Genomic DNA, 15,840 nt, shown 5'->3' with positions numbered 1-15,840 from the left:
TTACCTTTTGGTGGATAAACAGCGTTCAGGATCCCTACACATAAAAAAGAGAAGGAACAGTATGATTGGGGGTAAATCATTGCAATAGAGCGGTTTCTTTGTTTAGCCAGCTGTAGGTTACAGCATACACACGGATGTCATGGGGCTCCCTTGCTCTTTGTCCGATCCCCCCTCAATGTACACATACACATATACACACACGCGCGTACACGCACAGGCACACTCACACAAACCAGAACAAAACAACACAGGGAAATATACATACAAGGCACATACATCAAAGCTCTTAACGTTTACAGATGATGCTTACAGGCGGAGTGCCGAGCAGAAATCAAACAGGGATGCTCTGACTGTGGTCCCCGTTGTTGTTTCTCACCGCGCTCTCGCTGTCCCGTCCAATTTCTTCCCCTCTCTGGATGCTCTCCGGTCTTTGTGCCTGCCGTACTCTCCCTCTCCTCCTCCTCCTCGGTGTGCAGAGACCAGAGGCTCGGCTGTGTTCTTACAAAGCCCCGTGTTCCCCGGTCTGGATGTGGCGGAGGAGAGTCCCAGCAGGTGAGTCCAAATCACGGCTTGTCAGTGGTCCCACTGAAATTCAACCAGCCTCTCGACTCTCAAAAACCAGAGTGGACCGAGCTAGCTAGTTAGTTTTCACTTTCGCCAAAGAACACTCTTGATTCCTATTTAATAACGAAGTGGTAACAGGCTAACCAGCTGCTTAATTTCGGGTTAGGTCCAACTGTTTAAAGTCGCTTGGTCTCTTCTAACAGTCTTTTTCAGCCTCGCCGTTACTGTTCCAAAAATGTGGTTTAGTCTTACTTACTTAGTTGCTATTTTCTGCTTTCTTGTCGCGTCTCACCGGTCCAACGGCTTGATGGCTTTTCACGTCCTATGCCGGTATCTCCTCTACTCTCTTTCTCTCCCTCCCCCTCCTCCACGCGCCGCAGCCGTTGGTAGCCCGTGACGTAACTCCCAGGGACCGTCGATAAGTGTTCTCGCCACGCTCACACGAAAAAAAAACACAACACTGTCCCCTCTCCTTCACTTATTCACCTTTACAGTCACTGGCTAAATTTCATAAATCATATGTTGCGTTTTTATCAACAATTTCATTTTCTAGAACGATTAGAAGTGATATAAAACGCTTTGCCTGAGTGACGGTTTACAGCGGAACCTTTGTAGACGTTCCCTAGGCGACATCCAGCGCGGGGCCGCCTATTGTTCTCGCCGCGAGCCCTAGCCTTGGTGCTGAAACTATGCCTCTTGACGTGAAGCCGAAGCGCGCCGCCGATGACGTGCACGCAGTCACGACTACTACAGCTGTTCACGCCCGAGCCCTAAATCACGCTCACACCCACTCAGAGTAAAATGTGTGACAGAGAGAAGGAGAGATAGCTCGGGGTTGGAGTTGGCCTACTTTACAGCCTGTACTTTGAAAAAGCGGCCGACATTGGGCTAGTTTAGTTCACCGCGATATGTGAAGACGGGCAGCCTCCAATGTTATGGCTAAGCAAAACAGCAGCCAGATGACACATTTTCTCTTGTCTTTAAGGTGTGTGTGTATGTGTGTGTGTGTGTGTGTGTGTGTGTGTGTGTACCGAGAGTCCTGGGAGGAGAGAGACTGAGTGAATGCAGAGAGTCATAGGGTTCATGGTAATTTACCCCTAAAGGTCACCATCTGCCTGCTTTGCCTCGTGCCCTCACTCACACGCACACGTACATACACAAGCGCACATGCATATCGCAACACCATGGGGCCTTCTTACAAACAGTACCGGCAGAGGAGGCACGCAACGCCCGCTGCTCCCTGGGGATGTGAACGGTGTGCAGGCAGCGGGCAGCACGCCACCGGAGCTGTTAGGCCTCCCTACACGACGAGGACAGAACGGCCATAACGCACGCGAGTGCAGGAGCAGGGATGCTGAAGCGGGAAAACCGGGACTCTATTACTCAGCTTTTTTGCAACCAAAGCAGGCTTTTGGTTGAAGTTTCGGATTCGGACTCTATTACGCTTGATAAACAGCAGGCTAATAAAAAATAAGGTGGAAAATAATAAAAAAAAGAGTCAATAAACAAGCTTGGATCTACGTTATATCCCAGTTGTCCATAAGGCAACGTCCTGACAAACGAGCTTGGAAACTTTGAGAATTAGTTGCCATTACCAGAGGACAGGGAGTTTGAGATTTTAGAAACCTGGCAGGAGTTCACATTCTACAACCAAAAACCGACAAATGATCGATATTTAATATGTTTATTTTGCGATTCAAGGTTTGACAACTTTTAGGGGGAAACATCGATTCTCTTGCCAAATTAGTATTTATCCGTCATGATTGCACTAGAAGTGTGCATAAGTCTTTGAAACAGCAGTAAGACCTTGTTGTGGGAAAGTAACATTTATAGAAAATGCAATAAAACGACCTTAACTCATGACCGAATATCGCTATCTCTGGTCACTTTTGACAAACAGATAATGTTCACTGGTCAAATTAATACATTAAAAATATAGTACTTAATCAGATATCTTTGGGATGACAGAGCCAAAACGTTACTCATTGAACATTTCGATTACAAAAACCCAGTTTTCATTACTAAACAAACAAACAACTGAACAAGGAGTAACAATGGCACTAAAAAATACACATTTACTGAGTGCAACTAATTCCTGAGGAAAACTAGTCCCGTTCATCCACACATGAGACTCAACGACGCCATCGTTTGGAAGAAATTGGCTATATCACCTTTATTCACTGGAGAGAAGCACATATGACACCGCTCGACTTCTCTGTTGTTTCAGTTTTATTTAAAATGAAGCTTTGAGATAATAATTTTTCCACACTGTTTTTGTTTTTGCATGACAAATAAAAAAAAAATCGCTGTGTATCAGTAATATCTCTTAAACTCTGGGGGTAACAAAGAAAATTAGCTACAGCTTCTCAAAACAGAAAATAAATTACATGTTCTTCAGATAATAGATAAATTACTATCTTTTTTTGTTTTATATAAAAAGTAATTTTTACTACAAGGGATTAGAGACAATGACACATTCAACGCCTGCAGTCGCAAAACACACAACCACATGCACACAAACACACAGACACAAACACACAGACACACGTGCACGCAAACATCCAAAATTCCTGTTTACAATAAAGTCACTGATTCTCTTCTCAAATGTGAAATACAATAGTTACATGACAGTTAGATGTGAATAAATGCAGTCTACAACAACACTTCTGATAACTCTACTCAGTTAAAAAACATAAGCACCTACTGTGTTCAAAGAAATCATAGACATTAAAACATATCTGACAAATATACAGACTCCTCACCCTTGAGTGGGTGGGGTGTGTTGTGTGTGTATTTCTTCTTGGGAGGTGTGGGAAAAGAAAAAGAGCAAAGTAAAAACAAATAAAAGACAAAGAGAGAAAAAGCATAAAGAGTACTTACACACATATACAGAGGTCGCAGCCTCAGAATGCAAAATATGTACTTTCAGGTCAAAGCAGAATGATTGCATTTGATCCATATCATGAGCTTAATTATTAAAAGACTATTATAAGAAAGCAGCTTTCTCAGTCCCCATGAGGTTTCCTAATTCTGACTTCTATACTCTCAGGGGACAGATTCATCATATCCTCCCAAGAGGGTGATGATGGATGTAAATAAAACATATTGAGATGAGGTGAGAAGACAGGGAGAGCACGAAGTTGTTCTTTTAATACCCGGCACAGTCGTCATACTGACGTGATCGCTAAAAGGCTAAATTAGGTCAGCCAGGAGAGAGTCGTTTCACATCTCCAAACCTGTGAGTCACCACCAGGTTTATGGTTTAAGGCGATATTCAGTGTATTTCTGACTGCCAAGAAATCACGTGAAATATATCGTATTTCTCTGTGCCACATGGTGCACCGTTTCTAAAGAAACTCTAAAAAAATCCAAATGAGCCACACTGGCTGATGTGTTCCTTCATTAAGACGAACATTGGCGCTGTAGTTTGTTTTTAGTCAATCCAACATATACTGTCCTGATATCATAGATACCCACAAATGTATGTCAGTCTGCAGCTGCAAATAGTCCCTAACAAATCTACTAATTTCTCTTGTTTGAGTGACATTCGTAAGAACTACAGTGGCCAGCTGTTTCAGAAATAACTGAGCATTTTCTTTAAAAAATGAAAATACATATTTGTGATCCATTTTTAAAGGTGAATCATCAGTAGGAAGAAACAGACTTGGGGCTGAGTGCCGGAGACATGGTCAGGAAGTCAGAAAGTAACGACCGGCAGATTAACGTGTCGTTGGTTTGGTCTTTCTGTGTGATTTGGTGACAAGAGAAGTAAAGAACAACACCAGTCTCATCACTTATCTTTTCTTCTTCTTCTTTTTTACAGCTCATGTTTGTTATCTAGTGAGCAGCATTGTTTTTAGTTTCACACCTTAGCTGTAGATTTTAACACCAACAGCTAATTTTAAAAATACCTACATGTACAGTATTCTGTATATAATTGACGTGAACAAGTTGAAGGACTGTACAGACTGAACAGCCGCGTATATAAATTGGGATGAATCTCACCTTTTCCCGATCTGATATATTTGGTCACTTATTGCCATGCTCACCCCACACCTTTGGTTCATCTGTCCAAATACTGAACTGCACAATAAGAGGACACTATTTTTGGCAAACAGAAAAAGACACATGGTATGTTAACAAACTCCTTCTAGCTTAGTTGGGGGGTATCTGCATCTGCAGTGTACAGAAACATGGTAGATCTATTCCAGTAGATCTTCAGCACACATTGTACTACAGTATACACAATCTATCTAGCACACATGCTAATTATTTGTTCAGCACATTTCTTTTTATAATTAGTGGTATGCATGTCTGATTATGAAGAATCTTTAAAAAAAAGGTTACATTTGCTGCTGAAACACAGCTGTGTCCTCTGTGAGCACCTTCCATTACAATCTCTTAGCCATAGAAAAGAGTTGAAATCATCGCAAATGCATCACTCAGCCCTGTGTAGCACACTGTGAACCTGTTAAAGCTAATGCACAAAGTAAACCGATGCAAACTCAGTGGAATATGTGGTTCTAAAAGGCAATATAGAATTGTAGACAGAGAACTGGAACAAGGAACCGCCTGCTTTCACAGTGTTTTACCTGAAGAATCAGGGGAAAATAGCTAAATGTTTTCTGACAGCCATCGCAGGGATTGTGTCTACTCTCGGCTGTCCATTTCTATAGACTTGTCATCGGCCCCTTTGACCTGATCCTTGACGTCTCGCACACCTGGGTTCTCTGTGATCTGCTGCTCAGTGCCTCTTGGCACGCTGAGCACTCTGGGTGCACGAGGCACAGCAGGCGCTCTTGTAGTAGCTGTAGACGCACAGCCTGGCCTGAACCACCATCACACAGTTGTGACGTCTGTCCCGACAGTTTTCATCTGTGGACAGAGAGGAGGAGGACAGAGAGGTTGGTGGAGGGAAAGACGGAGACGAGCATGAATACACTGCCACACACACCAACCTGAGACTTGTGGACTGCAGGGTATTGTGTTGCAGATTTGCTCCTGTTCAGGTTTGGTGATCAAATCGCACTCATGGCTGTGCTTTTTGTCTGGTGTTAGACACCGAACCTCCCTCATTTGTAGGCCTCTTCCACAAGAACGTGAGCACTGAGAACAAAATCAGAGAGAGCATAAAGAACACGGTTACAAATTAAAGTTGTCCTGAGATGATTGTTCTGTCACATCATTTTTCTTTCGAACATTTCATCCTCAGATCCCGCTCCCCATCCCACTGTTGCTCACCGCGCTCCACTCCGTCGTGAACCACTGCGGCTCACACTCTCCCACCTCACACTCTTGGACCGTGGCGGGCTTGTCCAGATGTGCACACTCACTGGCTGGTGCGACAGTAAAATCATTCCCCGTCTTCTGGACACAAATGATGTCTCGTCGCTGAGTTCCATTCCCACATGGGACATTACACTGGAAAAAGAAAATAAATCTATTCATCGGGAATACAGTAGCTGTGTACTAATGATCTTTTACTCTAAAACAACCACACAAAAAACACCAAAAGAATTCAATAATATGATAAAAAAGACTACAGAAATTACTTATTAAAGTTACTCTGGGGCAGTCAAAATGTATAGAAAGGAAACTCTGAATTCCTGAACACTCAGCAACTTCATTGAAAATGCAGCATTTTGGTCATGAAGACAAGTGACCATTTTTTTTAACATGATGACACAATGAAAAACAACACATTCTACTCCTCAAATCTATTTTCCTTCATTTGTTTCATTCAATCTTCATCCCCTCAATCCCACCTGTGTCCAGGGGCTGCTGTACCACATGCTTGTTGGTACACAGGGACCCCCGTTGCAGGCCTTCATCTCTGCCGGTTTCTCCCCAACACAGTCGCCTCCTCCTCCGCCCTCCCTGATCCCTCCTTGAGTGAGACATACCACCTCCCTCCTCTGCACCCCGGGGCCACACTGTGCCGAACACTGAGGGACAAAGTGGAAGATCATGTTGAGGATTACTGTTAAGTGCTGTGAATGTTTTTTTCCTTCGCTTCTGTGTGTTACTCACAGTGTTGGACCAGTCAGTGAAGTACCAGTTGGTTACACACGGCCCCATGTTGCACTCTTCACTTCCTTGTGGGCGGACCCTGGAGTTGCACTCCTTGTCGTTCACGATGTTGCCCTGATCGCTGATGCAGCGCACACTCCTCGTCCTCCTCCCAACTCCACAGTCCACTGAGCACTATGACAAAATTGAGAGGAGAAAAACACGAATAAGTATATATAGATGAAAGACAAGGCATAAGAGTAGTTAAGAAAAAGGCTTGATGGTCGTTTATCAATCAATAAATCCTTCATGTGCTCTGAAAGGGAAGTTAGCTGCGCCGCAGTAAAACTAGAAACAGTTGTTGGTTGGTTGAAACTGTGTGCTTTTCTTATGATTAATATCTTTTAGAACTTTTAAGTTTACCCAAAAGTGATTAATTGAAAAACTTTAATTAACCACCGTCTTAAAAAATGATTTATGGCAACCCAACCCATGGCACAGAAACTAAAACTAAAGAAGGAATTTTAAAATTTATGACAGAGCCACAGTGCCATAATTTCAAAGTACCATGCCCCAATTAAAGAGAACTCCATGCATACAAACACTCTTGCTTATTTTAACCCAACTCCACCCACTCTCCCTCTTTCAGTCTGTGTTAAGTTTGCAGATCCTGTGATACATCACTTGGCCTCTTTTTTCTTTTCTTTTTCAACCATGCACGCAGACCCATTTGCAGATGCATTTCCCAGTCACATGCTGGTGTTGTCTACCTACCGTGCTCCACTCGGATCTGACCTCCCAGTGGGAGCAGAGGCTGAGCTGACACGCCTGTGTGGACTCTGGTGGGGTGAGGTTGGCACAGCGCTGTGGATGGACCATGGTGGAGCGGTTCCCAAAGCTCTGCCTACACTGCAGCTGTCTCTGCTGCACCCCAGGGCCACAGGACACACTGCACTCTGACCATGAACTGGCCTCCCAGCTGAGGAAACAGGTACTATCAGTCACTATGTCACACATGCCTTCAAAAATACAACTCAAATCAATATGACCTGCAGATGTCAGCTCACTATAAATCATGTATGCATGTACGGGCTGTGATGTCAACCCTCATCCAAATGTTGGTTTTTAGATTTCTGTATGTTTTGGTTTCTCCCTGCCATCCACTGGTTTCCATCAGTCTTTTCATCAACACTTCTCTTTTTTAATATGGTACCAACTAAAGACAATCTGAACAAGTTTGCTACATGTTTTTTTTTCTACAGAAAAAAGGTCAGGTACATTAGCTACATTAGGTCAGAAATCTGACCTAATGTAAAATTTTTTACAGTTTTTTCACTTCCTGAAGAGCTATAAATTGATATAGTGTGTATCTCCGCAAGCTAATAGTGTGTTTTCTCACAATGGTGGGCAGGGATGTGTGTTGCAAGGTTCCTCCTCAGGAACAGGTTTGGCTGCAGAGTCACATTTCCTCTCTGGGACTTCCTCGTCTGTATGGCGGTCTATACAGAGAACGACTCGGTACTGAGAACCTACGGAGAGTGAGAGAGAGAGAGAGATGGACGGATACACTGAGTGAGTTCCATCTGCTTGTACTTGCACTCAGCAACCAGCGGAGGGAGGCATCACATCATTCAAAGTAAGTAAGCATCATTTTGTGTATTTAATTTAAATAAATTTTAAAATGGCACAAACATGAAATCTACAGGGCTCATCAGAATCTAACCTTTGCCACAGGTGGCAGAACACTCAGTGAGTCCACCTCTCCTCCACACAAATGGTGGCTGAGTGTCCGGTGGCAGGTCAGTGCGAGGGGGGATCCGAGCATTCCTGTTGGGTGCAGAGCCTCGAGGACGTGACCTCTCAGGTGTCCACCGGTCAGAGGAGGGAGGGGAAAAGACGGAGGAGGAGGAGGAAGAGGGGAAAGAAGGGACTGAAACAGGAGGAGGGGCTGGAGGAGGGTCTTCCACTGACACAGTAAGAGGACCTGGGGGAGGTGAAAAAAATAGATGTGAGTGAATTAGTGAGAGGACAGGAAAGGTGGGAGAGAGAGGCGAAGATTGGGAAACAGACATGAGGAGGAGGAGGAGGAGGAGAAAAGAGCGATAAGAGGGAGGAAAGAGGCAAAACTCGAATGTTGAAATATTCAGAATAGGAGGAAGGCAGTGAGTCAGAGTGTAATGATGTCATGATGAGGTCAGGGTCTCATGACAGCGAACATGTGGACCAGATAGCCTCCCTTCTAGGTCATACACAAACACACAAACACGCTTGTAAAATAATCCCTCCCACTTGGCCCACAACCACACCCATCCTAATCCATAAACACGCCAATCATTCTCCAAGGACGTGGGTTGCAGCAGTGTTTACTTGAGTAATTTGGAAAGAATGAATGTTGAGATCTTGATTTAGGGTTCAATTCTGACACTGACAAGAGTCAACTATGTGCTGTACATGACTTGAGAACTCAGGGTGTCTGCTACTGCATGGAACATGCAGGAAACATAGCAGCCCAACAGAAGAAGTAGTTGACGTGCATTGGACGTACTGCGAAGAGGTGCCCTCCCTGGCTCTCGCTCCCTCTGCCTCTCTCTGGGCGCCTCCCTGGGTGTCTCCCTCTCTCTCTCCATCAGCCTCTCCCTCTCTACCTCCTTCTTCTCCACAGGGACATAAAAGTCGTAGTCGATGCCTGGGTTCTCCTTGTGGAAAATGATCTGCAAGAGTGAAACAGGGCGAGAGAACAGACAGAACTGGAAGTGAAAGGAAGCCAGTGACAAGAAACACCCTAAAACAGATCCCCATAGTGAAATGTCTCATTTCCTTCACAGGGAAGTTAGAGGTCAAGATGAGCTACAGAACAGCCATTATGGTCCTGGCAGGGAATCGAGGTCATGCTCAAGGATGCCTCAACAGGGTGTATGCTTGTCACTATGTGTCACCCCTCTTACTACGAAACCCTGCAGCCCACAAGACTTAACATAATCAAGGTCAGCTAAACTTAATCAGCTGGAGTCCCATGGCAACAACATTTTGATCTGCTATTTTTTGCCGGAGATGGCAACATAATACAGCTCAATCTGTTGATGCAACACTTTGGTCCACAGTTACTTATCTCCATAACTATAGGATAGGAAAGGATAGGATTGACATGGTGGGTTCATGGTTCCCAGAGGATGACTCTTAATCATTTTGGCAATCCAAACTTTGTCACCTCAGCTCATGACAATGTTTAAGGTTTAAAGGGATTAAAGTTAGAGACATAACCCTCTGTAAGAAAAGAAAAGATAAGTAAGATAAGTCAGAAAAAATGTTTTTACCCTCTGGTTTTTGTACATGTTAAACAACAGACGAAAAAAGGATGAGAATGTCGATTGAAGGGATAAACTCCAAATTGTCAGAGTTTTCTATAACATAGTTTGAGTATTGCTTCGCGCACACAAGTATCTACTGCAGTAGAGTTCATTCATTCATTCATTCAATCTATAATGGCGACATAAAAGTTGACAGAAATGGTGCCAGCCTGACTGATGACCATCAGATCGTAGCCATATGCAGACAGAAATGCATGATTTGGTCTTTGTCATAGGCCAAACTGTATCATTTTGCTCCACCAATGGCGGGGCTCTACAGACGGCTGATTCTTTCCGTTGTTCATCCCATCAAATCATTTCTTTTCCAGCGTGTAATGAGCATTACAGCCTCACAGTGCTTCTGGCAAGGTTATAGAATTCTAGTCTTTTTATGTCTTGCTACAAAATCCGATTAAGCTTTAAAAATGCAGGTGATTCTAGAGGAGATCAAACTCGGGCTTTTGTGGATTCTTGCTATTTTTACCCCCTCCTGTCCTGTAGCTATTGGATGCAAAGCTGCAGATGACTCCTGTTCTTTAATAAGAACTTAGCCTGAGGTTAGACTTGTTATTATTAAGCCCTGGATAGTCTAATACGGCTCAGGCTAAGCTTTAGTATAGCTGTCTTTATCCTACCATAATGCTAAAATAATGCTGCCTATCTGGACGATCTTGACAAAGAGCAGGAGAGCATCGCCTCAGGCTGAAGACAATGTTATAGAGAAATACTCTGTGTGCACATGCGAGTCTATGTGTATGTGTGGGGTTCTTGTCATTAACTTAATTTCACCATGCCTGGGTTCATGTGAGCAGACATGGTTAAAATCAATGCCTTCCTGTTGTCAAGTACTTACATACAGCTGTAGCTGTGTGGTGGTGGGTCCTGGAGCCCTGAGGGATTCGCCTCTCTCTTCCTCCCCCTCTGCCTGTGCTCTAGGTCGGGTGTAGGTGAAGGTAGTCCCTCCTGCCTGATACTCTCCTGGAGGGTCCACAGCCCAACGCCCGTTCACCACTGAAGCCCCAGTGCCACTCCTCATGGCTGGAGAAATAGGAGTTGGGAGTGGAGTGTCAGAGGGGTAGATGAGAGGAATGGAGCAAGATTTGAGTCAAGCTTTCTTTTCTTATTTTGATGTTTAGTCTACATAGTGGTGAATTCTCGGGAAACCCCCATGAGCTCAAATACACACTCTCAGACAGACAAACAGACTTCGGAGTGCTGTCTAATTACCAAATAGGGGGCTAGTGGGACAAGCGCTCAGACACACATATACACACTTCACTGGTTCCTTATAGGCTCTAACAACACTGGTTTTATCTGCTTGGAGTCTGTGAGGCCAGAAAATTTACAGTCTTAGTCCAAGCCAGCACACACACATGTCCATGGGCCAAATCTCTTTCCCAAATCTGCAATTCCCTCGCCAAAGTCTCACTTTTTCTGGAGCTGCAACCAGTATTATTTAAGAAATCTTAAATTGCACGTATGTGTGTGTATACATGATTTTGTTTGTGTCTGTTAGGTCTTACCCAGGTAATTAGGGCTGGCCCGTCTCTCTGTGATGTTAATGAATGTAGCTCCGGGTGGGATGTCCAGGATCTTGTGGTAACCAAGGGGAACTGTGACATTTTGGAAGCTTCCCGTCACCTTGCGACAGGAGGCGTCCCTCCCACCACACACTCCGCACTTGTCAACGACAGAACCGGAGCCCAGCACCCCATCGCAGCCCTCGGTCTGGCAGGAGAAGAAGGTGAAAAGATGTGAGCCATGGGTCAGACAATGAGGGGGAAAAAGTCAGGTAGGGGAACCAGAGAGATGTGGGAGGAGGGGCGGGGACAGAGCAGAGAATGGCTGATTCTGATCTTGTTGACATTTCACATCCACTGCCAGTGTTTATTTCAACACTGTTTGTGTAAATTGGTAACTGTTGCTGGCCACATTCCTGCCAGAAACAGGAGGGTGGAATAAGGGCAAAATCAGAAAGCAAGAGTGCGAATGAGAGAAGGAGGGAAAGATGTAGAGAAAAGAGGCCCAAAGTAGGGTAAGAAAAAAAAGCTTGGAGACACTACTGAATCTGAATGTCAGGCTTAAATCAGCCTCCAGACGAGAGCCAGGTTCTGGACTTTGTCATTCCACAGCTAGACAGGAGGGACTTGGGCTCACTTGAAGCTAAAATCTCACACACGTGCAAAGTTAAATGCGCTCACCAGACACCGTCCTTCTACGCACACATCGTTTGAACTGACGTTGATGCAGGAGGTCCCGTCTCTGACGCGCTCGGCCTGACGAACATAGAAGCGATAGCCGGCAGGTCTGCAGGTCAGCTCGCACTGCTTGTCCACGCCAACTGCAACGCACAGAGGGAAGGAGGTTGACTGCACAACACATAGGTTTGTTTTAAGTGCGGCTGTGAGGTCTCCTGCACGAGTGTGTGCAGTTTCTTTGTGCATCTGCCTGCCGTGGAGAAGACCCAGCTGGGCGAGCATCTTTCCATGTGGTCAGGAAACCGAGGCAAGGCCATATAACCCCTGACTGTCAGACAGCACCAGAGTGATTAGCTATTTCCCGTGTTGTTCAAATGTACAGTATGAGTGCACTCACTGCTGCACCTTCCCAGGAGATGCATACCCAGAGGAGATGTGTTAAGCTTGAGGAAGGTTTGATTTATGTGAGGAACCCATTGGCACACACAGCAGAGAGACATGTACTTGGATTGAGAGAACAGTAGAAAAGAATCAAAGCAAGAGAAAACAAAGCTTCAAGGTAAAAGAGGAAATGAAAGTCCTTCAGTAACGAGAGAATAGGCAAACAAATAGATGAGCAGAATACAGACGATCTCTCAGGGGAATGCAGTGTGGTAAAAGTAAAAAGTGAAAGTAAGACGGATGTAGGGCAGGTTTAAAGGAATAGTTCGGCATCTTGGGAAATATGTGTTTTCTTTCTATGAAGAGATAACCTCTAGCTTCTTAGTCCACAAATTGTAATTTTCACACATTTGTTGATGCGAGGATAAAACAGATAACACACAAACACTATTATTTAGTGAGCTTTAGAGTGTTGGTACACTAGCTAAATTTTGAACTTTGGACAGAACCAGGCTAGCTGTTTCCCCCTGTTTTCAGTGTCTGTGCTAAGATAGATCCCACCTCCAGTTCTGTACCTAAAGGCTCAGGTGTGCTACATCTAAATATCAAAGTCTGTTTACGGGTCTTTGGGGAGTTCAAGTATAAAGCCCTTTGTGGCTCCAGAGGAAGCTGTGTAAGAACTGATAAACTGCCTCAAGTGATGTCACCTGAGTCACCGTCGGGCTGATTACAAGTTTTAAAATGAAAAAAATTTGGGGGTTTGGAGTTAGAAAGAAGTGAGCTAAAGATCTCTTTAGCCCGTTTCTCATCTCTGCTTGAGGGTAACAGCTCGAGGCTACGTCAGCTGCTATTAGCATAACAGGTTTTGACAAGACAAAAGAATTTGTGGAATAAAAAAAAAATGTAGTTCTGATTGTCCAGCAGTAATTTTGATAGACGGACAGAGTATACATGTACTTCCCAAAATGTTGAACTAATTGGAAAAAGAGAGAAAGACATAGAGCAACAGTTATTGAAGAGAGCAGAGGACAGCGAGAAGCTACACTGCTTGTCCTCTTTGAGGGTAGAGATTAGGGGTGTAGCGGAGGTTAAAGGCCTCAGGCAGAGCTGGTGCAGGTGTGTGTGTTTATATGTGTTTAGAGATATAAAGAAATGAGCTTATAGTGTGAGTAAGGGGTCAGAGACTTAGCTGCAGACAGGAGGGAGGGGTTTACTGGGAGTTCAGGGGTTAAAAGGACAAATTCTGTGCTTCTGAAATTATGACTTCTCACCGTGGTGTCATATTTCAGTGGCAATTCTGAATAAATATGAACAGCATAACGACTTGCCAAAAGTGGTCAAAAACTATTGTACAGTCGTATTATTCTGTCCTTGAAGCAGTTTGAAAAATAGGCGTTTCTCTAAAAAAAAGTCTTTCTTTTGGGAAATATTTTTGACATTTTAAAGTAAAGCGAGGTTCTGGTATTACATTAATGGCGCTTAATTTTCATACAATAACACTGAAGATTGTTTCACCATGGACAGATTTCCTGTCCCAGTTCAATAATCCCTCATCAGCAAGTAACTCAAAGCCTCTGCCATCTTCAAAGAACAAAAAGTAAAGGTCAAATACCAGACCCCTGGTTTCACCTCGTGTGTGCAAGACAGAAGGCAAAAGGTATGTCGTGAAGTCAAAGGAAAGCGGTATGCATGCACAGAATCCCTGACCTTCCATCAATCTCTACACCACCACCACACACAAGTCATCATAAATGCAAATAGCAGATTAGAAGAATTAGTAAAAGTGACCTGTTAATTTCATTCCATTGTTTTGTTGGTTTTCATTTCAGCAGGACACCAGCCAAAGAGAAGAACACGGCGCAAAGGCAGTTTGGAGAATTTCAGTGGGAGGGCTCAGTGAACCAAGCTTCATCTCAATAACAAAAAAGAGCCACAAAGTGGGTGCGGACAAAAAACAAAAACGTTTGGACTGAGACACCATATGCAGGTTTGTGCCTTGCAAGTTACGGCTGTTTGCCTGAGCAAATATGTTAAGGACATTAAGTGTATCTTATTGCACTAAGTGGCTAGAAGTGGTCAGGAAGTCACACATGTGAAGCGGCTGACCTGGGCTAGATGTTTGTCTTCCCACAGTTTGTAGGGAGATGAAGGTAATGAATTACTAGGTGCATCAATTTGCTTATAAATATAGTCTGAAAATGCAGTGGTGGTCCTTCAGTATTTGCAAACATCGGCTACACAATACTTTAGAGTTTCAGGAGCAGTAACAGATAAAACTTATCAAGAGTTTACTTTGTTTCTGGAAAAAATGAATGAATTCTGTGGATGTTTCTGAAACACGACGACAGAGAGAGCGCATCAAACACTGGAAAAGGAAAGAGCCTCACTAACATTCAACAATATTTCATCAGTATATGTGGAATGTGGAAATGAGAGAAAGAAGAGAAATGAAGGGGTGTCTCTTCTTGTCTCTGATTTAAAAAACAAAGTGTGAGCATTTTCTCTCAAACTCTCAGCAGCCTCCTGTCATAAATATTACAATAAAAATGATATAAATAGAAATGATACAAACATAAAAATCTAATATTTCTATTGATTTTACTGCCTATTTTGATTCATACAAGAACGACAATCTCTGAGTTGCATGTAACGACTGTAAACCACCCAAATAAGCCAAACTTCTGTCTCATTTGCTACCATTCTTTGGCTTCGGCCTGATAATTGCAGAGGGACAGATATACTGTACATATTTAGAAAGGAAGAGAAAGGGAGGCAGTGTTCCCACCCTCTCTCTCTCCACTCTGGTTCTCTCTTTCCGCCTGTCATAGTTATCTTTGAGAGATTAGACTGGAGACAGTGACAGAAAAGAGAGGGGGAGCTAAAAGTGGGAGACGTGTTGCCACTCATGTACTCACTGCCTCTCTGTCTGTATTCTCCCTCCTCATCTCCCTCATTCTCCATCTCCTCCTCCTCCTGCCCTGAAGTCAAGTTTGAGCACCCGCCAGCTCCTAATCACCTTGAATTTTTCTCTCTATTTTTGGTCTTTCTCTTTCATTTGTCTCTGCGACTTCTTTCTGCTTCTCCGTTTCTCCCTTCGCCTCGATCTCTGGCCACTCTTTCTCTTCCACTGTCTCCCTCTCTCCCTCTCTGAGCTTAGTGCTCAGACAGTGGAATATATGTCGTCTAAATATACTTCCCCACTATCTCTCCATCTAAACAAACTCCAACAGAGAGAGAGAAAGAGAGAGGCAGTGGGACAGGAAGAGGGGAGGATGGGTGCGCAGGGAGGGGATAAGGCCTGAAAAAAAGGGAATATTCAAGTAAAACAACACCTGCACGTG

At 44.0% G+C, this 15,840-nt stretch overlaps 1 protein-coding gene across 1 annotated transcript in view; it reads right to left on the bottom strand.

Annotated features, from left to right (window-relative positions):
* Positions 1-2,778: 2,778 nt before the first annotated feature.
* adamtsl4 (ADAMTS-like 4) overlaps positions 2,779-15,840 on the bottom strand; it is a 35,077-nt gene continuing 22,015 nt past the window's right edge. Inside the window, exons 6-17 of the mRNA XM_041943126.1 lie at positions 12,122-12,261; positions 11,444-11,648; positions 10,774-10,958; positions 9,119-9,284; positions 8,297-8,557; positions 7,973-8,102; positions 7,348-7,552; positions 6,595-6,768; positions 6,330-6,509; positions 5,806-5,985; positions 5,523-5,670; positions 2,779-5,439 (exon numbers count right to left, since the gene is read on the bottom strand). Coding sequence (XP_041799060.1) covers positions 5,309-5,439; positions 5,523-5,670; positions 5,806-5,985; positions 6,330-6,509; positions 6,595-6,768; positions 7,348-7,552; positions 7,973-8,102; positions 8,297-8,557; positions 9,119-9,284; positions 10,774-10,958; positions 11,444-11,648; positions 12,122-12,261 — 2,105 coding nt within the window. The 3' untranslated portion in view covers positions 2,779-5,308. The remainder of the gene's footprint in view (positions 5,440-5,522; positions 5,671-5,805; positions 5,986-6,329; positions 6,510-6,594; positions 6,769-7,347; positions 7,553-7,972; positions 8,103-8,296; positions 8,558-9,118; positions 9,285-10,773; positions 10,959-11,443; positions 11,649-12,121; positions 12,262-15,840) is intronic.

Source organism: Chelmon rostratus, chromosome 8 (genome assembly GCF_017976325.1).
Source record: "Chelmon rostratus isolate fCheRos1 chromosome 8, fCheRos1.pri, whole genome shotgun sequence".
Lineage (NCBI taxonomy): Eukaryota > Metazoa > Chordata > Actinopteri > Chaetodontiformes > Chaetodontidae > Chelmon > Chelmon rostratus.
Note: the sequence above shows the minus strand (reverse complement) of the source record. Positions and strands in the feature narration are given on the sequence as shown.